This window comes from Carcharhinus amblyrhynchos, chromosome 3 (genome assembly GCF_965287045.1).
Source record: "Carcharhinus amblyrhynchos chromosome 3, sCarAmb.v2.hapA, whole genome shotgun sequence".
NCBI lineage: Eukaryota > Metazoa > Chordata > Chondrichthyes > Carcharhiniformes > Carcharhinidae > Carcharhinus > Carcharhinus amblyrhynchos.
This window is the reverse complement of record NC_137326.1, coordinates 55,206,107-55,231,584: the sequence shown is the minus strand read 5'-3', so window position 1 is coordinate 55,231,584 and position 25,478 is coordinate 55,206,107. Positions and strand designations below refer to the sequence as shown.

Sequence of the window (25,478 nt, the reverse complement as noted above, 5' to 3'; positions counted from 1 at the left end):
TGGTATATATGGATTTCAGTAAAGTGTTTGATAAGGTTCCCCATGGTAGGCTATTGCAGAAAATACGGAGGCATGGGATTGAGGGTGATTTAGTGGTTTGGATCAGAAATTAGCTAACTGTAAGAAGACAGAGAGTGGTAGTTGATGGGAAATGTTCACCCTGTAATTCAGTTACTAGTGGTGTACTGCAAGGATGTTTTGGGGCTACTGCTGTTTGTCATTTTTATAAATGATCTAGATGAGGGCATAGAAGGATGGGTTAGTAAATTTGCGGATGGTACTAGAGTCGGTGGAGTTGTGGATAGTGCTGAAGGATGTTGTAGGTTTCAGAGGGACATAGATAAGCTGCACAGCTGGGCTGAGAGGTGGCAAAAGGAGTTTAATATGGAAAAGTGTGAGGTGATTTACTTTGGAAGGAGTAATAGGAATACAGAGTACTGGGCTAATGGTAAAATACTTAGTAGTGTGGATGAGCAGAGATCTCAGTATCCATGTGCATAGATCCCTGAAAGTTGGCACCAAGGTTGATAGGGTTGTTAAGAAGGCGTACAGTGTGTTAGCTTTTATTGGTAGAGGGATTGAGTTTCGGAGCCATGAGGTCATGTTGCAATTGTTTAAAACTCTAGTGCAGCAGCACTTGGAGTATTGCGTACATTTCTGGTTGCCGCGTTACAGGATGTGAAAGCATTGGAAAGGGTGCAAAGTAGATTTACCAGGATGTTGCCTGATACGGTGGGAAGGTCTTATGAGGAAAGGCTGAGGGACTTGAGACTGTTTTCATTAGAGAGAAGGTTAAGGGGTGATTTAATTGAGGCATACAAGATATTCAGCGGATTAGATAGGGTGGACAGTGAGAGCCTTTTTCCTTGGATGGTGATGGCTAGCACGAGGGGACATAGCTTTAAATTGAGGGGTGATAGACATAGGACAGATGTCAGAGGTGGGTTCTTTACTCAGAGAGTAGTAAGAGTGTGGAATGCCCTGCCTGCAACAATAGTGGACTCGCCAACATTAAGTGCATTTAAACGGTCATTGGATAAACATATGGATGATATTGGAATAATGTAGGTTAGATGGGTTTTAGATTGGTTTCACAGGTCGATGCAACATCGAGGGCCAAAGGACCTGTACTGTGCTGTAATGTTCTATGATCTGCCACCCTTCGCACTTACCTCATCCACACCTACAGACTGCTTCTTTCATTCGTACACAAACACTGTGAGAAACTGGGGGACTTTTAAACACTTACCAGAATATGGAGACTAGTGCCATAAGAAGACAGCCTGATTTCTGCAGATGCTCGTTGCTTCTTTCTGCTGAGGGAGTTCTGCTGGACCCTCCATCAGGAATTGCAGTCTTTTCACTGTATGCAGCTAAGTGGATAGTTTACTGTCTGATCAGAGCTGGACACAGAGGTTCTCTCCTCAGGTTTCACATGAGCTCGTCTGCACACTGTTGTTGAGTGTTTTCAGCAGTTTTCGTTTTTATTTTTGTTAAAGATGAGATGGAGATACTTGCACCAAATCATTCGCTTTATTTAAAAGGCACAGGCTACAGTTTTTTTTTGCTAGTTACTTCAATCATAGAAAAAGGACAGTTATATCAAAGTACTTGAGCATTGGAAAGAAACACTGAAGTTTCCAATTCATGAACTATATACTTTCTCTCAAAGCTGTAACAATTATTCTTTTTATTTAATTTCATGTCTAAAAGTTATTACAAAGGCTGAACAACCAGAATGCACACATATTTATATTCCTATAACCTGCATGTGCTTTTGATTTTGCTGCACAGATGGTGTAGCCCTGACTAACATCCCCAGGAGCATTGTACCTGAAAAATCCATGAACAACACAAATGCTTCACACCAGTTTAGGAAGTATTATTACAGCGCAATGGGGAATGTCTTCAGAGCAACTGGAAAGTTTATCAAAAACTGAGAAGTATTACTTATAAACATAATTTCGAGGCAAGGCTTGTGACAGGACTTCACAAAGAGTCTATATTGCAGCCAATAAAGTCTATTTACTGAATAATGTTCATTTCAAGGGTCTTGACAAACTACAGCAAACTGAACTGATAACGTCTTGTTTCCTTTCCTTATCCTCTCCCACTGAATACCTTTGCCTGAATAACACATCAACTATGAGCGAAGTCAGTCTATCCATGGGTCTGAGATGGCAGCCAATCAAGATTATGCCAGTGTGTGCAGGTTTCATTCAGGCTCAACTTTAAACAAGTGATGATTGTGGAAGTGCCAAGGTTGTTCCTTACAGCATTTCTAAATGAAAACCCTGAATGTACTATGTTTCAAACTAACTCAATCCTAACACTCTGACAACAGCCCATAACTTTATGGGAAAAAGGAGAGAGTTTTCTCTGCTAGCCGAATTCACACTTCCACTTGACATATGGATTGGCTCAGTAATATCAGTGAAATATCTGTCCTTTCAGACTTTGGCTTGATTTGGAGATACCATTCTGAACTGTATAATGTTACAGTAAAGTGCTGGTGATTATGGGTATTGGTAGTGTTAAGAGGAGCAGTTGGAGGTGGTGAATTAGGTCTGTCACACTGTGAAGTGCTACTCTGATCTTTGCTCAACATTTACTGGCAGCAGTTAGCCTACTGACGAGACTGGGATACAGTATGCTAACCAACACATTAATCCAGTGTTTGATCCATCCCCAAATTATAGGACACTTGTACAGTATTCCTGATGGGTGCACATTAGCAAACTCTTTCCAGAGTTTTTGAAATGAATCCGCAGCTTAAAAGTTAACATGAATACGGTTTGAAGAGAGGAATAATCTCTGGAGTTACATGAAATTCAGGCAAACTGTCGCTAATATGCCTTGTGGAAGATCCAACCATTTCTCTATGTTTGACCAAATTCAGAGTGATTTACGCCACTCACGTATTCATATGTACAGTACTCAAGCACCTGGTGTGAGACTCCACAGTGAGAATGTCATATATTCAAAGAGATGGGACATCAGCTTGTTAGTACCAGGTGATAAAAGTAGAATTGTTTGGCTAATGTTCCTTTTGGAAGCTCCTGAATTAAAAAATGTCCTTCAACTGGAATGCAATTAAAAAAGACTATACTACTGAGATAACGGTTATAGCAGAGGGTTAAACTTTCATTCAGATGTCCACCTTCATGCTGCACAGTTAGATGCACGCTTACAAAATGCGCATGGTGTAAGGAGCAATCTGGGCACTTGATAGTCTTTTGATTCCCTGGTACAGCACAACAAATCTCTTAACTATTCCAATAACAATTTGAGCAGACGAAGAGGCAAGACGAGGCAGCAACATAAAATATGGGTTTCTTAAAATGTTGGTGACTAATGTGTGATCAAGTTCTAACATAGACTTGCAATGCTAAGTGAAGTGAAATTTAATTACAAATATAGATTAAGTTTGCTGCACATATATTTTTACGAGATTTTATATAAAAATGCTTTGCCAAGTAATCCAACAAATGCTTGATTGCTCAACTATTTTGGCCTTGTTTACCACAGGTCTCCAAGTGGTAATCATTTGAGAAGGCTGCTGGCTAAAATTGTTTGGTCGCAATCCAAAATATAACTTGCATGTAATAAACAAGACACTTTGGCAATCAAACAAATGCTTACATTGAGATCTCTGCTGTTGTTGCACTTTGAAAACAACGTGATTTCACAGGAAATAACCTGTGGATTCTTCCTGCCATTTGTATAAATGAATCCCTGGCCGGTCCTTTACTTTGGCTATTTTTCCTCCTTCTGGTCCAGTTTTCCTCTGAAGATATCAACATGCCTCATCTTATAATTTAATCGAATTAGCCTTTTCCCTGCATCTCATCCAGTGCTATTCCAGTGCAGCCTTTTTAATTGGTTGGACGGGCAGGGGCGTGGAGAATCCACAATAATTGCACTCTGCAACCAGGGGAGGCAAACTAAATTGAGTGAGGATGTCCACTGTAGTATTTTGATGATGTCTGCACTTCAGCGCACAAATTTGAATATGTACATAAGACATACAGACACACACACAGGTTTGGGAGGTTGATAGATTAAATAGATAGCAGGCATTTCAGAGTCAGTGCTGAAGGAGTTCATTATACTGGCACTGGCAAATTTACTTGGCTCTTGCAATACTTCTGATAGTTTCAGGGGTGCTATGCACTTCTAAACCTTCTTCCGTAGAATGAACCAGCAATTCCCATTTATATTCATTGGTCTTGCTACAGGGGAAGATGGAAGAGTGAGAAAAGGGACAGACAGAGGCAGTGTCAGTGCACTGAAGCTCTAAAACTGCTGTGCAAAAATTTGCTAATTAGAGAATTATGAACTTTATATATCAATAGGTAGCAAGCAATGGCAAGCAAACCAAATAAGGATCAACTGGTTATTATTCTTGCAATCTCCTCACTGAAATATTCCATGTATACAGAGGATGTTAATATTCCAGCCCCTAATTCCAGTCATGCTAGTTGCGTTTCATCTATTTGCACATTTCCAGGAACTTTTCGTGAAAATTGCAGGAAAACTGCAATTGCTCGACCTTCAGTGGAACAATACGGCATATTAACATGCTAATTGAGTTCCTCACTCCTTTTATTATGTTCACATAATTTAAAATAAACTCTGGAGCTTAATAAGCTTAAACTCTGGAGTTTATTAAACTGGTATGAATCTCCAGTCCTAAGGGCTGATTCTTTATGCTGGTTAAAAATATTCTATTTTGTCAATAGTCAGGAGTGCTAGTTTTTATTGGAAGCTCGTGTCATGCTTTGTGTTGGAATGCTCACTTCCTTGTCCGTTTGTTTTCAGAACTCCTTTTCCTGGACACTCCGCTCATTTTCCTTTTCTGACTCTTCACATTCACCAGTTCCCTGCAAGAGAAGTAACACGCAAAGGAAATTAAAATTAAAAGCAGATATTTTATTTGGCCCAGCAGATGCAAACTATTTGGCTGTTGAACCACAAGCACTGCAGTATCTCAGAATATTCCTCACTTCAGAAGGAAGGTAGCCCAATGCCAAGAGGGACAAGTGAAAGCCAGCTGCTCCCATTAAGTTTAATAGAGAATCAACACCAGAGTCTTCTCATGTCCCCCTTTGCTAACAGCTCATGAAAATGGCACAAATAGGGTTCCCCTGGCAGCTTAATAAATTTAGCTATTCAGCTGTGGAGGTGCACAATCCAGAAAGTTCCAAGGTTTGAAATCTGGTCTGTGTTGAGTTAGCTGATGTCCGATAGGGTAAGAGTCACCATAATTAGCTTCAGGTCTAAGGGAAGTAAAATAAATGATCAAAGCGCCTTCTGCTGATCATTTTCCAAATGCTCCTGCTCAAATTTACCAAAGAATGCCAGGCAACAACAGGATCAAAAGTGTACGTTGCCCCTCATGGTCAAACAGCCCACTAACACCTACAGTGAAGGCTCACAGATGCAAAAAAGGAGGCCTGATTGAGCTACTGAGTATCCAAAGCCTTTGGATCATTAACAAGTGGCTAATGCTCCAGCAATAAAGATGGTAAGGGCAAAACAAAATGTGCTGGCTGAGAGGGCAAGAGGAAGGAAAAGATGTAACTGATTCAGGATCTGCCTGGCTTTCTACCTACCTTCCTTCATGTGGTCAGGGCAAGAAAATAAATAAACATTTGAGGCCAATCAAAGAAAAATATTTCAGGTTATTAGATTGGGACATAAATCAAGGCTTCTTATTTCACCTTACAATATCCCTTCCCAAAATTATGTGAAATGAAAAAGTTAAATTCAACTTCAAACCAATTTCTTATTAATAAAACAATCAAACAAATAATTAGCAATGAGCATTCCTTATTAATTAAGAAATGTCTTCCAGTAAGCTGCAGTGCTGTAAGTGGAAATGTGTTATACATCAGACGTGACATGCAGAATAGAAACAGAAGGTTCTGGAAATAGTCAGCAGATCTGGCACCATGTGTGGAGAGAGAAACAGAGTTAATGTTTGGAATATCAGTGTAAACATCAGAGTAACATCAGAGTAAACCTCACCGACCGGCCCCGGCCGCCCTCACCGACCGGCCCCGGCCGCCCTCACCGACCGGCCCCGGCCGCCCTCACCGACCGGCCCCGGCCGCCCTCACCGACCGGCCCCGGCCGCCCTCACCGACCGGCCCCGGCCGCCCTCACCGACCGGCCCCGGCCGCCCTCACCGACCGGCCCCGGCCGCCCTCACCGACCGGCCCCGGCCGCCCTCACCGACCGGCCCCGGCCGCCCTCACCGACCGGCCCCGGCCGCCCTCACCGACCGGCCCCGACCGCCCTCACCGACCGGCCCCGACCGCCCTCACCGACCGGCCCCGACCGCCCTCACCGACCGGCCCCGACCATCCTCACTGACCGGCCCCGACCGCCCTCACTGACCGGCCCCGACCGCCCTCACTGACTCTTATGAAGAGTCTTCTCTAACCTAAAATGTTAACTGTTTCTCTCTCCACGGTTGCTGCCAGACCTGCTGAATATTTCCAGAATGCAACATGTCTGGAATTATTTGAGAACCTTCAGGATGGGATAAATGAGTTTGAAAGAATATTCTACTAGAGCAGCAAGTACGAGAATGCTGTGGGTTATTCCAGGCAACAGTCAGTACGTTTGTCTCCTCTGCTGCTCTCTATTCAATGAGCAGACTAGAAAGTCATCCAAAGCCTGTTTGGCTTCTTGTCTTTCCTTTCCCAATGAATATTTACTATGGTCCAGCAAAACATGAACTTATATTCAACAGGAAATTAAAAAAAAAAAATTTCTCTTAAAATAGGGGCTAAGATTGTCCTCTACTTTAAAGATATTGGCCTGTGGCAGCACAGTAGCACAGTGGTTAGCACTACACTGTTGCTTCACAGCGCCAGGGACCCGGGCTCGATTCCCTGCTTGGATGACTGTCTGTGCAAGTCTGCGCGATCTCCCCGTGTCTGCATGGGTTTCCTCTGGGTGCCCTGGTTTCCTCCCACAGTTCAAATGATGTGCTGGTTAGGTGCATTGGCCATGCTAAATCTTCTCTGGCGCCCCAGCGTGGTGACTAGAAGATTTTAACTGTAACTGCATTGCAGTGTGAACGTAAGCATACTTGTGACATTAATAAATAAACTTACGAACAAATAAATATTCTGGTCTATGGAACAGAGAATGGACATGGAACAAAGTTGCATGTCTGGGCCCTGTGGGAATCCTGGTGCATACATGTACGCAGGAACTGCCTGGGAAGTTAAAACTCCCAACGGGATGATTCCTTGCTGCCAGGGACTCTTCGTTAATGCCTCCAAGCCTGAGCTTAAGGTAAAGACTTGGACTAAATATGTGAGATTTAACTGGGTACTTACCCAGGAAAGGTACAGACTCATCCACCCAATGCCAATCATCCTCACTGAGCAGATGCCAGCCCCAACTATCCTCACTGACCGGCCCCGACCGCCCTCACTGACCGGCCCCAACTATCCTCGCTGACCGGCCCCGACCGCCCTCACTGACCGGCCCCGACCGTCCTCACTGACCGGCCCCGACCGCCCTCACTGACCGGCCCCGGCCGCCCTCACTGACCGGCCCCGACCGCCCTCACTGACCGGCCCCGACCGCCCTCACTGACCGGCCCCGACCGCCCTCACTGACCGGCCCCGACCGCCCTCACTGACCGGCCCCGACCGCCCTCACTGACCGGCCCCGACCATCCTCACTGACCAGGCTGACTATTCTCACTGACCAGCCCCGACCGCCCTCACTGACCGGCCCCGACCGCCCTCACTGACCGGCCCCGACCGCCCTCACTGACCGGCCCCGACCGCCCTCACTGACCAGCCCCGACCATCCTCACTGACCAGGCTGACTATTCTCACTGACCGGCCCCGACCGCCCTCACTGACCGGCCCCGACCGCCCTCACTGACCGGCCCCGACCGCCCTCACTGACCGGCCCCGGCCGCCCTCACTGACCGGCCCCGACCATCCTCACTGACCGGCCCCGACCGCCCTCACTGACCGGCCCCGACCATCCTCACTGACCGGCCCCGACCGCCCTCACTGACCGGCCCCGACCATCCTCACTGACCGGCCCCGACCGCCCTCACTGACCAGGCTGACTATTCTCACTGACCAGCCCCGACCGCCCTCACTGACCGGCCCCGACCGCCCTCACTGACCGGCCCCGACCGCCCTCACTGACCGGCCCCGACCGCCCTCACTGACCGGCCCCGACCGCCCTCACTGACCGGCCCCGACCGCCCTCACTGACCGGCCCCGGCCGCCCTCACTGACCGGCCCCGACCATCCTCACTGACCGGCCCCGACCGCCCTCACTGACCGGCCCCGACCATCCTCACTGACCGGCCCCGACCGCCCTCACTGACCGGCCCCGACCGCCCTCACTGACCGGCCCCGACCATCCTCACTGACCGGCCCCGACCGCCCTCACTGACCAGGCTGACTATTCTCACTGACCAGCCCCGACCGCCCTCACTGACCGGCCCCGACCGCCCTCACTGACCGGCCCCGACCGCCCTCACTGACCGGCCCCGACCGCCCTCACTGACCGGCCCCGACCGCCCTCACTGACCGGCCCCGACCGCCCTCACTGACCGGTCCCAATTACAATCACTGACCAGACCTGACTACTCTCATTGACTGGCCCCAACTACCCGCACTGACTGACCCTGACTACCCTCTCTGACCAGCCCTGACCGCCCTCACTGACCAGGCTGACTATTCTCACTGACCAGCCCCGACTATCCTCACTGACCAGCCCTGACAGTTCTCACTGACCGGTCCTGACCATCCTCACTGACCAGCCCCAATTACAATCACTGACCAGACCTGACTACTCTCATTGACTGGCCCCAACTACCCGCACTGACTGACCCTGACTACCCTCTCTGACCAGTCCTGACTACCCTCTCTGACCAGGCTGACTATCCTCACTGACCTGCCCCGACTGCCCTCACTGACCAGACTCCTCACTGGCCAGCTTTACCCACCCTTTCACGAACCCACATTCACTCATTCATTCAGCGAATGACCCTTTAAAAAATGATGTGGAAATGGTTGCTAACGCCATGAGAAGTTGCCCCCTCTCCCCCGGAGACTGAACCACATGCTGGAGTTAGAAAGGCGACACAGTGCTGCCCATTTTAGAGGCCATTTGCTCATCAAGTCTGCAGTGACAACAATCCCACCCAGGTCCCATCCCCGTAACCCCACATATTTACAATCCTAATCCCCCTGACACTAAGGAGCAATTTAGCATGGCCAATCAATATAACCTGCACATCTTTGGACTATAGGAACAGCCGGAGGAAACCCACACAGACAGGGGAAAATATACAAACTCCAAACAGACAGTGACCTGAGACTGGAATTGAACCTGGGTCCCTGCAGCTATGGGGCAGCAATACTAACCACTGTGTCACCACGCCGCCCCAGATCCCTAAGAAATTGCCAGTAGGATTGGATCACGAAAATCTTTGTGATGAGTGGAAATATGCACAGCATTGCTAGGCCACCAAATAACTGGATTACAACAGATGTTCTTCAAGGAATACTTTCCATCACCTCCTTGTTATACTATACTCAGAACTCAATTGGATGGTTTCATAAATGCAGCATAATTAAAACCCAACGGAGGCAGCAGTTTCAGGCAGGATGCAGATCGAAAGCTGCAGTGCATCAGATGTGCATTGTTCTCAGGCCATGCCATGTTACATGAATGGGCCTCACAGGCTGGAGGAAGTAACATGCATGGAACTCAGTCAGTGGTGGACTTATGACACATGCAGTCTGCTGGGATCAGTTCCACGTGCCGAAGGAACATTTCAATTCAACTGCAAGACTACATTTTGTTAAGGCTACTATCCTGCTGGCACAAACAACAGTGGCACAACGAGTTGCTGAAATTGGTTTGGCTCAGTTTGCAACATATCTGACCTCTCTATCTGAAGGTTATGGATCTGACCCCTCATCCTGTGACTAACCAGCTAGGCTGGCACTACTGTGCAGAGCTTAACAGGTGCTACATACCTGCTTCCCCAATGAGGATAAAGTTCTTCCTGCCTGCCTTGGTATGTGCTCTACTGCACTAATTTAAGAGGAGAGAATGTACTGAATAAAACCCTCTGTCTTCGTTCGCAGAGTCAGTCTTTTTTTAAACAGTTTTTCTACGGCAATAAGCAATTTTATACTGTAAATTATAGAAACTGGCTCTTCCAATTTCCTGTACAATTTATGTTTACTTTTAATAATCTCGATTCATACATTCTAACTTAAGTCTCAGAGGATGAGAACCATTATTCTTTTAGTATCTTAAGACTAGACCACACGACAGCTTGTGGTATTTCAAGCTAATATTAAAAAGTGTGTTCAGTTTAACCTTTGCCAGATGTATTGTGTATAAGGTCATTTACCTAGTTGGAGACGAAGATTCGCTTTTCCCTTTCCTATTTATAGCTCACAGCGCTTCATTATGCTTTTCAGATTATTTTGATGTATTGCATGCTATACACAGGAGGAATATTTGGGCTAGTTTAATACAAGTACATTTGAATTACCAGGAGTAGTTTACTGCACTGTCTGCACTGTTTGCAATTCAAAGACATGTAGATTTACAATGGTTTATTTGAGATTTTTATGAATAAAGTATATTTTTGGAAAAAAAAATTGTACTCAACCACAATGTGTAACCTCATGGACTGGCGTTATCCCACTCTCCCCATTACCACCAAGTTAGGGGATCAACAACCTTGATTCAATGAAAAGTACAAGAGGGCCTGCCCAGGGCAACACTAGGCATACCTGTAAATGAGGTGCCAACAAGATGAAGCTACAGTAAAGGACTACTTGCATGCCAAAAGCCAAAAACAACAAGTAATAAACAAAGCTAAGCAATTCCACAATCAAAGGATCAGATCTAACTCTGCAGTGCTGCCACATCCAGTTGTGGATTAAGCAACACACTGGAGGAGGTTCCACAAATTTCTCCATCCTCAATGATGGAGGAGCCCAGCACGTCAGTGCAAAAGACAAGGCTGAGGCGTTTGCAATGGCCTTCAGCCAGAAGTGGTGAGTGAATGATCCATCTCTGCCTCCACTGAAAGTCCCCAGATCATAGACGTCAGTGTTCAAATGATTATATTCAAGTCATGTGACATCAAGAAATGGCTGAAGACACTAAATATTGCAAAGGCTATGGGCCCTGACAGTATTTCAGCAATTGTACTGAAGACTAGCTCCAGAGAGAACTTGTCATGCCCCTGGCCAATCTCTTCCAATACATCAATAATACTGGCATCTACCCAGAAATGTGGTAAATTGCCCAGCTATATCCTGTACACGAGAAACGGGACAAATCCAACCCTGCCAATTACTGCCCTGTCACTCTATTCTCAAGCACCAGTAAAGTGATGGAAGGGGTCATCAACAGTGCTAGCAAGTAGAACTTAGCAGCAATTACGTGCTCAGGGACATTCAGTTTGGATCCTGTAAGGGTCGCTCAGCTCCTGACCTCATTATGGCTTTCGTTCAGACGTGGACAGAGGAGCTGAACTAAAGAGACCACCCTTGACATCAAGGCTGCATTTGACCAACTAATACACCAGGAAGCCCCAGCAAAACTGGAGTCAAACCCACCCCTATATGGAGTCACACCCGGCACAAACAAAGATGTTGTGATGGTTGGAGGTCAATCATCTTGAATCCAAAACATCACTGCAGGAATTCCTCAGGGTAGTGTCTTAGGTTGTTCATTCATGAACACAAAATATATTCATTAATAAGAATTTTACAGCAGCCTGTAGCTGTAGCTATCTGCCAAAATGACTCTTGCCTAAGAGGACTCATCTCCGTGGAGTGATTTTGCACTCTGAGTCCCCACTGGGCTACACCGTCCATGTGACCCGTACTCTGCTGTGTTGCCCTTAGAAGCGCAATCACCACACCACAGTAAACAGTTAATTTCAGAATTGTCCGTTCATGTTTCTAACCATTAATTGTCCAGTGACAACAAGCTTTTTTGTATTAAGTCACAGCAGATTACTTCAGCACTAGAAATGTATTAGCTGATTTTGAACTCGTTCCAACAACATATATATTAAATCAAAATTCCCTTACAGGCCAAATACTTATCGGTCTTAAATGTCACATTAACCGTTCAAATCATTTAGGATTGCACCCAAGAAAAGTATAATACAAAACTCTGTTCTCTCCTCTTCCCAATCCAATGTAGAAACTTAGAAACTGGAAGCAGGGGTAGGCCATTCGGGCCTTTGAGCCTGCTCTGCCATTCATTTTGATCGTGGTTGATCATCAAATTCAATATCCTGATTCCCCTCTTCCTCCCATATCTCTTGATCCCTTTAGCCCCAAAAGCTATATCTAATTTCTTCTTGAAATCAGACAATGTTTTGGCCTCAATACATTCTGTGGCAGTGAATTCCATACATTCACCACCCTCTAGGTGAAGAAATTTCCCCTCACCTCAGTTCTAAAAGGTTATCCTCAAACTATGACCCCTAGTTCTGGACTCCCCCACCATCAAGAACATTCTTCCTGAATCTACCCTGTCTAACCCTGTTAAAATTTTATGTTTCTGAGATCCCCTCTCACTCTTCTAAACTCCAGTGAATATAATCCTAACCAACTCGGTCTCTCCTCATGTGACAGACCTGCCATCTCAGGAATCAGCCTGGTAAACCTTTGTTGTAATCCTTCTACAGCAAGGACATTCTTCCTCAGATAACGACACAAGAAAATAGGTAGTCTGCAGCAGGAGCTAGATTATGAATTGACTAACATGTACAGCCTTACCTCTCTACTAATTGATCCTCCTTGATCCCATAAAATGGCGGATCTTATGAATAGAGGGGAATTTCAGCCATGAATTAATATAAAATGTACATTTTGATTTAAGCGATATGGGATGAGTCATTGAGAACCTGTCAAAAATGCTGCCTGTTCCCTTGAAGTATTTTTCCTATTAAGAGACATCTGTCTAGGGATGATAGTAATCCTGCAGGAGCACACTGCACTGCTACTGCACATTGCATCCCTAAGGAGTATTGGCTGTAAATTTCAGATAGTGTATCTAATAATTAATGGCATACTTATTAATGATTTGCATTTCTTCCCCTTAGTGTTCTTGCATCTCTCAAATGTGAATCATAGACCTGATGTCAAACCTAAAAAGAAAAATAAAATGCTTCTTGCAGTCTACTGTGGCTAAGGTACAACCATTCAGTTTATGTATTCATGGCAGTAGTTACACAGTCTAATTAATTGTTCATCAACAGTGATGGGTCCATTCATCTGTGAAAAAGCGATTTAATGTTCACATAGAGCGTCGTTCAGGTTGGTAAATAAATGATCAGCCTGCTAGACTGCAAAAAAAAATTATTTTTCCTAATGGATGCACAGAATTCTTTGTCCAAAACAGTCACTGAGTAATTTAGTCACTTTTACAACTACAAATTGCAGAACTGAGATTCTTGATTGTCCATTTAGGTGTCTGCCACCTTAACCCAGCTGGGAATCCAAAGCTGGGCAACATTTCTGTGTCAGTGCTTTCCATCTCTACAGTTGATGACGACAATGCCTCTGGAACGTGGGAGCAGAAGTAGTCATTCAACTTCTTGAACAGCTATACTATTAGCTTGCAACTGATACATAAAGCAAAAAGAACCAGAAAATTGATCACATGTCAAAATTGTTTCGGTCCTATGGATCCCTAAGGCCGTAGCTTACATTTCACGTTCGTGGAAGTAATTTTTTTTGTCTCATTTCATTTCCACAAGATTCACACATACAACTCAGCCAGAATAATTCCAAACTCTTATTGAGATCATAAAACTGAAGTGAAAAGAAAAGAATATTCTGGCTACCCATCCAGTCTGCTCAATCATCCAAGCCGTTGAAGCATCTTTGGATATTTCTGAAGAATGCTCCATAACCCAGTTCATTGGAAGGCCAAGTGGTGGCCATATTTCCTATCATCTATTTCCACCATTATTTTAGATTTTTTTTTTAAACCAGTGGTGATCTCTTTATATATTGGGAATCTATTGCTTCAAAGCAGGCAATAGCCTGGGTAAAAGCTTTTCTATGCTTGCAACTGCAGGCTTTAATGTTGTGTTCAGAATGGTCATAAAGCCTGATTGCAAGTTTAGTGCCAGTATGTACTGAATTATAGTCAACTTTTTTGTGGGTGGACCTGCACACACTAATACAGTCTAAATAAATTTCACAGAGGAAACGATAATGCTGGCAGATGCCAGGCCTGGATTAGGTGGAAAATCCAGTCACAGATAATATTCCAATACACAGTTCCACTGCTCATTTCTGATTTAGTAATTGGTTGAAAATGCATGAGTTTGCACAATAGCTGCATTAATATAAAAGCTTTGTAATAGCCTTATATATTCCGCATTTGAAAACTGGTGTTAAAGTTATTGACCTTAAAATTTCTGTTGCTGGTGTCAGTACAATGAAAGGATTACAAGGCCCCACATTGCATTATTGTGGAATGTGAATCTTCCCAGCATTGGAATTCACCCATCATTTCTCCCCAGAGATTGTGCTAGAAATCAAATTCCACTTTTTATTGTATTCACTTTATAGGTCACGATAAAATGCATTTAGTGGAAGTAAGATATTAAATAAGTGCATTTCCCAATGGTTTGATGCTTAATGAGTTGCAGGTATTGTATTTGTATTTGCTTTGCTTAAGTATATGGGTATAGGGAGGTGCTGATTATCCAGTTTTGTGATCAACATTTATAGTAGTTCTCTGAAGGCTGCTGTATGGGCCAGAGTTAGTTAAACATTACTCCAATGGAGACTGTATTCCATGGAACCCCTGACCTCAATCTTAAAGCATAAAGTCATTCTCCTCCATTCCAAACTTCAGTGTGAATTTCAGTGGTAGGCAGAGAATAAATGAAAGAGAAGGAGTATTGAATATCTACCTTGGATGTGTCTACCTTGAGTGTCCTCATTCATTGAGTGTGAGGCATCCCTCACATTCCAAATACCCACTGTACTCCATTTGAAACAGCTAAATACCTATGATTTCCAGTGTTCACCTCCACCAGCTCTCTGACTCTGATGGGTCAACTTCATAAGTTGAGGACATTATGTAATATGCTCTGTAGCAACTCACCAAGGCTTCTTCAAAATGCCTTCAATTGTGTATGAGATGTCTGTCTATGTGTTTACCCCAGTCCAACGCCAGCATCTCTACATCTAAGAACTTATAGCAGAAATGAGTCACCTGACAAATGGAAACTGAGAGTGAGTGATCACACAAGGGGCAAAGTTCTCTTGCAGGCAGTATCATCTAGAAATCATATTGTAAGATTGTAAGAACTTAAGCTGCCGCTCCAGGGCAGCCAAGGACTGCAAGCCCCTTTATCAAGTTCTCTTATCAATAAATGTCTTGTTCTTAACAAAGTCTGAAATAGGTTGACGGTGTCATAACAGATTGGTGACGCGATAGAATGGATTGAATGGCACTGCCTATCTGTGAGCATCCGGTTTAACTGAAGTTGGAAAAGTGGGATACCCACCTGAGGGTGAATAGGATTGTCAACTGAGGATTGTCGAGTTAGTGCCAAATTCTGAGGGCAGCCAAAGTAACCAATCCAGTGTGGCCACTGGCCAAGAGGTTTGGGGAGAATGAGAAAAATTAGAATGAAGAGCGATTAGCCTTCAGGAGCAAGAAAAGTAAAACTTGAGTAAAAGAAACAAAAGATAGGAATTTGAAATAAAAGGAAGATATGCTCAGGTAGAAGAAAGCTGTGTTGCCAATTTAAAAAGAAGAAACTTGAAGTTTTTTTTTACAGAAAGAAATTAGCTACAGATAAACAAGTACAGAAGTAGAAAGGAAAGAAAAGCCAGCAAGCTGCTGAGCCTGTCCCAATGGTGCAGGAAAATAAAGAGCTGAGATTTTCAGATTTCCCAATCTGGGCAGAATCATGTCTGGGTGGAGATCTCCACACTGCAGGCAGTGAAGTCTGAAAGTTTTAAGATGTGAAGGAGTCCTCTACCTCCTGAAAGAAGGAAAGGAAAAAACTTAAGAATATAGTGGTCCTGAAAGGACAGCACCAATCTGCCTGAGTGAAATTAACAAAAAGAACAGCACATTTAGAGAAAACAGCTGGGGGAGTGACAATCTCCCAAATCATTATGTACTCTTGTATATAGTGCATTGGGAGATAATGCGCTATAGTGCCCTCAAGCATTCAACAGCCAGCTTCTTGGCATGAATAAACTCGTCCACTCGCACTAGTTGCGAGAATCACACTTTGCTTTTTTTCCCTCTAAGTGGCATAAGATTTTTTTCTCCCACCAAAAAAATGGCGTGATTCCCTCCTGTTTTCGTGCTCATTCAGCACTTAGAATGTTTTGGTAAGATCACACCCTTTATCTTGCCAAGCACCCACATGATATGGGAGAGAATGACCCTTAGCAAGAAAACTCCAAGTGCTGTCCATTTTCTCTGCTGTGTCAGTTGGGGTACGTGTGGAGGTAGAGGTTCTGATATTTAGAGAGCAAAAATGACCAGAGAACCTGATCTCATCATTATTCTTTGGTTTCATTTCACCCTGGCTGCTGACCAAATTGACTAGCTGGATGGCAGTTGAGATGGAGAAACAGTGATGTGTAATCTGTAAATCATAAGAACATAAGAACATAAGAAATAGGAGCAGGAGTAGGCCATCTAGCCCTTCGAGCCTGCCCCGCCATTCAATAAGATCATGGCTGATCTGTCGTGGCTCAGTTCCACTTTCCCGCCCTCTCCCCATAACCCTCAATCCCTTCTCTTATCAAAAACCCATCAACCCGCTTCTTAAAAATATTTAGCGAGGCAGCCTCCACCACTTCAACGGGCAGAGAATTCCAGAGATTCACCACCCTTTGAGTGAAGAAGTTCCTCCTCAACTCCGTTCTAAACCGCCTCCCCTTTATCTTGAGGCTGTGCCCCCTAGTCCTACTGTCTTTTTTGAGCGGGAAGAGTCTCTCCACCTCTATCCTATCCATCCCATTCATCATCTTATACGTCTCAATGAGATCTCCCCTCATTCTTCTAAACTCTAACGAGTACAAGCCTAGTTTATTCAGCCTCTCCTCAAATCAAACTTGTATATATTCAATAACCCAAACCTTCTGCTTGTTTGGGAAAATGATTTCAAACACTAATAATCCTCTGAGAGAATAAACTTCTCCTCATCTCCAGCTTAAATGGGAGACCTCTTACTTTGAAAGTGTGGCCCTGAGTTCTCGATTCCCCTCCAAGAAGAAACATCCTCTCAGCATCTATCCTGTCAAACTAATTCAGAATCTTAATTGGTTCAATTAGATCTCCTCTCATTCTTTTAAACTCCAATGGGTATAGGCCCAACCAGCTCAACCATTCCTCATTAGACAAACCCCTCATCGCACAAATCAGCCTTGTGAACCTTCTCTGAACTGCTTCCAATGTAAGCATGTCCCTCCTTAAATAAGGTAACCAAAATGGTATACAGGACTCATTCCCATCAATGTCCTAAACAATTATAGCAAGGTTTGTCTACTTCTACACTCTGTAACCTTTGCAACAAAGACTGATTTCCAGTTACCTTCCTAATTACCTGCTGTGCCTGCATGCTAACTTGTTGTGATTCATATGTAAGGACAACATTATATAGTCTCTCTTCAATTAAATAATATTCTACTCTAATATTTTTCTTCTAAAGTGGGCAACCTGACATTTTTCCACGTTATATTCCATCCAAATTGTTGCTCAGTCACTTAACCTATCTAAACTCTTCTCTAGATTCTGTCTGTCCACACAACTTGGTTTCTCATCTGTTTTTGTATGGTCAGTAAGTTTGATGAGAATATACTCTGTCCCTTTATCCAAGTCACTCATGTAGATTTTAAACAATTGAGATCCCAGCACTTATCCCTGTGGCAGTTGACTAGTTACAGTTGGTTAAACTACAAATGAGCCATTTATCCTGGCTCTGTTTCCTGTTAGTTAGCCAGTCCTCTATCCATGCTAATACATTACCCCCTACGACTTGAGCTGTTACCTTCTGCACTAACTTTATATGTGGCAATTTATCAAATTCCTTTTGAAAATCCAAATACATCACATCTGCTGGTTCTCCTTTATCAACATTGTTTCTTACGTCCTCAGAGAACTCTAATAGATTTGTCAATCATGATTTCCCTTTCATAAAACTTTGCTGGCTCTACGTGCTTGTATTTATGATTTTCGAAATATCATGCTACTGCTTTCTTTATAATGGATTACAGTATTTTGCCAATGATTCTCTTGCTGTTACTTCATAGGTGAAGACTTTAGGCAAGTTTGTGCTCAATGATTGTCAGCCCGCTGGTCAGGCCTAACCATATCTGGCAGAGACTCCCACAGCAGGTGCAAGTGAAGATGCGGTTGCTGCTGAGGTGGTTTTATCTTTCCTTCTTCTCCTCTTCCATTCTGGTTTCTCGTTCGGTCAAATTTATCTCAGCACTTCCAACATAGCATTCCCAAGCATCTTGATCTAGTGCCTGCACTTCCCATGATGATGGCCAATACGGTACAGAGAGAGGAACTTCAGGGAGTTCTGGAAATGTTTGCATGGTGCCCTTCTGTTCTATTTGTCAGTGGACAGCTCCCTGCCCAACACAATCTTCGATAGCCAGATGTCGTCCATCCAGACAACATGACCTGCCCAGTGCAGATGATTTTACAGAAAGATGACCTTGATGCTGGAGGTGTTTACTGTTTCCAGGACTTTGTGGTGTGATCCTGCCAATTAATTTTGAGGATTCTATGGAGGTAATGCTGATGGAAGGCGTGCATGACAGGGGTATGGGTCCACGACTTGTCACCATGCAGGAAGGTGTAGAGGACTGCAACTTTGAGTTTGGTCTGTGTTCTGAGGCCATGGGTGTTCCACAGTTGTTTGTAGCTTATTTGTTTTTAAAAGCCTATTCACTTCTTTGTTCAAGGCGGCATCAAAAGAGATGACATACCCCAAATAGGAAAAATGCTTGACAGCGTTCAGTTTGGTCCTCTTGATGACAAAGCTTGGTGGTCTGTAATCTACTCGGGTTGCATGCTGGTGCAGAACTTCAGTCTTCTTTAAACTGGTTTTTAATCCAATGAATTACGCTGCCTCAGAAAAACGTGCCATTATATGGTGCAGGTCCAATTGTCCAGGAGAGCACAATCATCAGGCTCAAGGGTGAGTTTTTCTTGTGTTTTTATCTGAGCCTGAAGGCACCCATTGAAAAGACCTCCATTAATCTGGAAGCGCACGTAAACTCTCTCCTCAAGGCCTTCCGTCACCTGCTACATCTTCATGCCGAAGAAGATATGAATAAGTTAGGGGCCAGCATACTGCTTCACACCATTAGACTTATGGAAGGTACTCAGGAGGTCTCTGTTGTATTTGACTTTTTTGTGTTGACATGAAGCTACATGGCCAAGAACTTTGGGCATCCATGTTTTTCAAAGATTTTCCAGAGTCTGTCTCTCTAGCAGTGTGAATAGCATTAGTGAGGTCTGCAAAAGTGACTCGAAACCTTTGTTTTGCTCACAACACTTTTCTTGTATTTGTCTGAGTGCAGATACCATGTCTATGGTGCCTCTGTTAAAACACGCTGGCTCTATGCATGTTTTTTTTTCTGCAATGGCAGGCACAAGTCTGTTCAGAAGTATTTTAGCCAGCATGTCCCCAACAATAGAATGAAGGGTAACGCCATGGTAGTTGGAGCAACCTGACTTTGCTGCCATATTTTGCATAAAGTGATAATAATGGTATCACAAAAATCCTGTGGAATCCTGTCTATTCCCATTAGGCCATGAATAACTCATGGAACTTGTTATATAAGGCAGGACCACCGACTTTGGATGGAATTCCATCAGTTCTGGGGACTTTATTGCTCCTCATCTGATTGATGGTCGTCACAGTTTCTTCTGGGGCTGGGCTTTTGAACTGGCTGTTATTGAATAAGATGGGGCAGCAGAGTGGCAAAGTGGTTAGCAAGGTTGCCTCATCGTGTCATGGACCCGGGTTTGATTCTGGCCTGGAGTCTGTATGTGTGGAGTTTTCACATTCTCCTCATATCTGCATGGGTTTTCGCCAGGTGCTCCAATTTCCTCCCACAGTCCAAAGATGTGTAGGTTAGGTGGATTGGCCATGATAAATGCACTGGGTTACGAGGATAGAACGGTGGTGTGGGCATGAATAAGATGAAGTTTGGAGAGTCAGTGCAGATTCATTGGACTGAATGGCCTCCTTCCGCACAGTAGGGGAATCTATGATTACATCTTTGAGCAAAATAAACTTAATACAGCAAGGTATGAATTACATGGCAGATTTTTGGAGATTTGATATTTGGAGACACATACATCAGTTGCAAGATCCAGAGGGGTCTCAATTAAGAGTCATTAGGTACCATAATCTCATGGGCCATTTCATTTTAGGTGCCAGTCAGAGAAAGTTAGCACCTGTTGGTTATCCATATAGGGGATTAATTCTCTTCTTACGATAATGCTTGATTTTTGTGATTAGTGTTAGTAATCTATCTGACCATACTAACTCCATAACCATGTTGTATTTCTGCGGCTGTATTTGTTTGATAATTATTAGGGATTGATTACATGGTGTATTGTTTCAGGACAGGCATTCTCACAACTTATTCTGTGAATGAGTTTTGGAATTATTATCTTGCTTTGAAATTGTGGATAATAATTCGTAGTTTAATGCCTCAAAACTTCTTGTGCTACAGTGGAACAGGTTTCAAATCACAAACATGGCATTTGCATTTACAGGAAGCTTTATTTTACAGACTGAAAAATTTTTGAATTTTAGAATTCTTTGGGACCCACCTGAGCCCTTAATGTTTAATCTCTCCCCAGAAGTCTGCTTGGTCAAGTCCTGGAGATCTGCCTTTTTCCATCTGTCTACATTATAGAAAATCTTGATCTGTATCTAATATAAAAGCTTAAAAGCTCGAAGAAGAGTGGTCCGCATACACAATTTTAATTGTTTCTCTCTCCTCAGATGCTACCAAACCTGAGTTTTCCAGCATTTTCTGTTTTTATTCCTGATCTATGTCTCCTTCCCATTAGCTGTTACCTGAACTCCCCACTGCGGTCCTGTGAGCTGTGGTTGGCAGATGCTGACGAGAGCTTACAATTATACAGTTAGATTTCTACTGTTGCTTTAGGACTGGCTTCCTAGCTTATCCACAACTGAGGGAATATTGCATTGCTGGAGATTGCCTTCTTTCAAATGAGGTGTTAAACACCTATGGTGTTAAATCTGTGGTATTAAACATCTCTCACATGGATGAGGAAGATTCTGTTTCACGATTTTGAAGAGCAGGTAAGTTCTCTCTAGTATCCGAACTAATGAAGTTTGTGTATTTTTGGAATTCTTTCCCCCAGAGAGCAGTGGAGGCAGGGTCACTGAATACTTTTAAGGCAGACTAAGATAAGTTCATGATTAACAAGGGAGTCAAAGCGAATCGGGAGTCAGCAGGAATGTGATTAGCCACGATCTTATTAAACGGCAAAGCAGGCTCAAAGGGGCTGAATGGCCTTCTCCTGGTAATTCAAATGTGCTTGTACTTGTAATAGTACTTCTCCAGGAGCACTTCTCACCACCAGCCAAGCCAGATCTTGATGCTTGTTTGTAAGTTCTGATGATGAGGCATTCTGCTAGATGACACTGACAGTCTGCTCAGGGAACCATCCGACAGGATCCGTCATCTCCTTTTCTCTGAGGGCCCCAAGGACGTTACGCGCTAACCACTGCTTAAGTGCCATGTGGTCAAAGGTGTGTTTGCAGAAAAATTTCTCCACAAAGGACAGGTGCTGCAGTACAGTCCAACTACTCACAGCATTCTGCGGCAGTGTGGCCAGACCCATCCTCTGCGACAGGTAGAACCTCAAAAAGTAGTGACACTTGCTGTTAGTGAACCGAGGATCTACGCACAGCTTGATGCAGCCGCACACAAAGGTGGCCATCAGGATGAAGGCGGCGTTGGGAACGTTTTTCCCTTCGTTCTCTGGAGATTTGTGCATCGCTTTCCTCTGGATGCGATCCATCTTTGATCTCCATTTTGAAGATGGCCTGCGTCACTGCTGCAGCGCAGGGTTTGGGGACAGGCCACACCTGTGCCACGTACAACAACATGGACAGCACCTCGCACTGGATCACCAGGTTTTTTCCTGTCATGGAGAGGGAGCATAGCTCCCACTAGCCCAGTTTCTGCCTGGCTTTCGTGATGCGCTCGTCCCAGTTTTTGGCGCATGCCCCTGCCACTCCAAACCTTATCCCCAGCAGCTTCAGGTAATCTGCCCTGACGGTGAAGGGGACAAAGGATTTGTCAGCCCAGTTCCCAAAGAACATGGCCTCGCTCTTACCCTGGTTGACTTTGGCTCCCGAGGCCAGCTCGAGCTGACAGACGAGGGGTCCGAGCAGAAGACAACCATGTCATCCATGTACAGGGAGGCTTTGACCTGCGTGCCTCCGCTGCCTGGGATTGTCACCCCTTTGATGCCTGGGTCGCTTCTGAGGGCCTCGGCAAAGGGTTCTATGCAACACACAAAAAGGACGGAGGAGAGAGGGCAGCCCTATATGACTCCAGACCTGATTTGAAAACTATCTGATTCCCACCCATTGACTGTAACTGAGCTACTGATGCCTGTGTAGAGCAGCCGGATCCAATTGCGGATTCCCTCCCCAAAGCCCATTTTGAAGAACACATCCATCATGTAGCTGTGCGATATTCTGTCAAACGTCTTCTCCTGGTCTAGGCTGATGAGGCACGTATCCACCTGCCTGTCCTGCACATAGGCGATCGTATCCCTGAGTAGCGCGAGGCTGTCAGAGATCTTCCTGCCGGGTACAGCACAGGTTTGATCAGGATGGATCACTGACCCCAGAGCAGACTTGACCCGGTTGGCGATGACTTTGGCCAGGATTTTATAATCCATGTTCAATAGTGAAATGGGTCGCCAATTTCGAATTTCTCCCCTTTCCCCCTTCTGCTTGTAGATAAGGGTAATGATGCCTTATCTCATGGATTCTGACATCCTGCCTTCCAGAAACATACTCTTGTATACTCCTAGGAGGTCCAGGCCCGTCAAGTCCCACAACGCCGAGTAAAACTCAGCCGGTAGGCCGTCGTTTCCGGGAGTTTTACCCTTCTGAAAGGACTCGATGGTCTTTGTTAGCTCAACCAGAGATACCGGTCTGTCCAGGCTGTCCCGCTCGCTGTCGTCTAAGACCTGCGTGATAGACGACTGGAAAGACTGGGAGGCCGTGCTGTCTGTTGGCTTCAGGTCATACAGTCCAGCATAGAAGGATTTGCAGATCCTTAGAACGTCTGACTGTGATGACCTTACTGAGCCGTCTTCTTCCTTCAGGCTGCTGATCACAGAGGTTTCTCTGTGTACCTTCTGGAAGAAGAAATGTGAGCATTTTTCGTCCTGCTCCACGGAGTGGACCCTGGACCGGAAGATGACTGTGGCTGCCTCCGAGGCAAAGAGCGAGGCTTGCTGGCTCTTCACCTCCTGGAGATCCTCCCTGACATCAACCCCCATCGACTGCAGTTGGAGTAGTTCCTGCATGCTTTTCTGGAGTCGGGACATTTCCCCCCGTCTCTCCCTGGCCTTCTGAACCCCTTTGCGAATGAAGAACCTTTTGATGTTGTCTTTGATGGTTTCCCACCAGAGCGATGGAGACTCAAAGAAGGGTTTCACAGTCCTCCAACCATGGTAAACCCTCCTGAGTTCCTCGAGGTTCTCTGGGGTCAACAGTTCTACATTCAGCTTCCAGGGCCCCCTGCCCACTTTCTGGTTTCCCTCCAGCTGACAGTCGGCCAGCAGGAGGCAGTGGTCAGAAAAGAACACCGGCTTGACGTCGGTGGGCCTGACTGTGAGCGTGCAGGACACAAACATGAAGTTGATCCTGGAGCGGACAGACCCATCTGGCCGCGACCACATGTACCTGCGCTGCCCTCCGTCTGCTGGGTTGCTGAAGACGTCGAGCAGCTTGGCATCTTTGACCGTCTCCAGCAGGGCTCTGGACGTAGCGTCCAGTTTGTTTTCAGCCCTGCTGGATCGGTCGGCCTTGTCGATGATGCAATTGAAATCCCCACCAGGATGACTGGCCTGGAGGTGGTGAGCAGCAGTGGCAGCTGCTCAAAAACCGCCTGCCGCTCGGTCTTAACGGCAGGGGCATACACATTAATCAACTTGAGAGGGCAGTTTTTGTACGTGACGTCTGCTAAGAGGAGGCAACCCCCCCCCACCACCTCCCTAACTTCAGAGATGGTAAAGCCACCTTCCCGCAGCAGGATGCCTAGGCCCGAGGAACGGCAGTCGATCCCACCTGACCAGATGGACGGCCCGTGGGACCACACACTCGACCAACGCCTGTAGCTGCTGAGGTGAGGTATCCCATACTCCTGTAGGAACAGCAGGTCAGCCTTGATATTGGCCAGATAGGACAAGGTGGTCACACATCTCAAACCGTTTTTAATGTTGCGTACATTTATAGTGGCAAACTTTAAAGCCATTTTTACAATTTAAAGGATTTGTCAGTTCTTGTCAGCATGCTCTAGGTGTCGCATCCCTGTGGCGCTGACGAAATTCTGCAGAGCTGCAGGGCTGAGGTAGCAGACTGACCCTGGCTCAGATCCCCGACAGTGACTGGGTGACCTTTGTGACGCTGTGCTGCCATCGGTTGGTGCTGGGGTTGCAGGCTGGTCTCCACGTTGGATGTTGTTAGTGTCCTTGTTTCTGCTCTGCGGGGTCAGGATAGCCTTGGCAGCACTGGTGCCTCCATCGCCTGGATGGGCCCCGTCTGTTATGATGTCGGTGGTGGTTAGTGACTGCTGTGGTTCCCATGTCGCTTTTATGCTGAGCCGTTTGACGTTTCGTTGTCTGCCAGCTTTCTTTTCCTCATCTGAGGAGGCGTCACCACTGGAGGCTCTAGCTACCACGGATTTCCTTTTCTGGTTGTTTTTCCTTGAAGCTGCTTCCTGCCAGGGGTTCTCGGTGCCTGCTTCCTCTTGCTCCATGTCCTCTGCGTCCTCCGCTGTTGGTGGTGCAGATGTGTCATCCTGCTGCACTGGGGGGTCCACCCCTGATTCAGAAGCTTTCTCTGGGTCAGCTTCTTTTGTGGTGGATTTCTTGTTTCCTGAGGTGGTAGGAGCATTTGCCTTCCTTGCTTCGCCTCTGGTAACCTGGCTTGGGGCAGGCCCTGTAAACATAGCCAGCCTCCCCACACAGGTTGCAACATTTGCTGTCTTTGCAGTCGTTGGTCGCATACAATTCTGCTGTTGATGATGGCTTTCAGCACCTTATGGTGCCCAGTCTTGAGTTGCTAGATCTGTTCGAAGTCTGTCCCATTTAGCATAAGGTGCTGCTGCCACACAACACACTGGTCAGTATCCTCAATGTGA

The 25,478-nt window shown here is 45.4% G+C and overlaps 1 protein-coding gene across 2 annotated transcripts in view; it reads right to left on the bottom strand.

Moving 5' to 3' along the window:
• Positions 1-1,533: 1,533 nt before the first annotated feature.
• Positions 1,534-25,478, bottom strand: part of rad18 (RAD18 E3 ubiquitin protein ligase) — a 288,130-nt gene continuing 264,185 nt past the window's right edge. Inside the window, exons 13-14 of one of the 2 annotated variants that reach the window (XM_080184080.1) lie at positions 4,800-4,883; positions 1,534-4,232 (exon numbers count right to left, since the gene is read on the bottom strand). In XM_080184080.1, coding sequence (XP_080040206.1) covers positions 4,127-4,232; positions 4,800-4,883 — 190 coding nt within the window. In that variant the 3' untranslated portion in view covers positions 1,534-4,126. Of the gene's footprint in view, positions 4,884-25,478 lie in introns of both variants that reach the window. The other variant, XM_080184087.1, reaches the window with a different exon arrangement.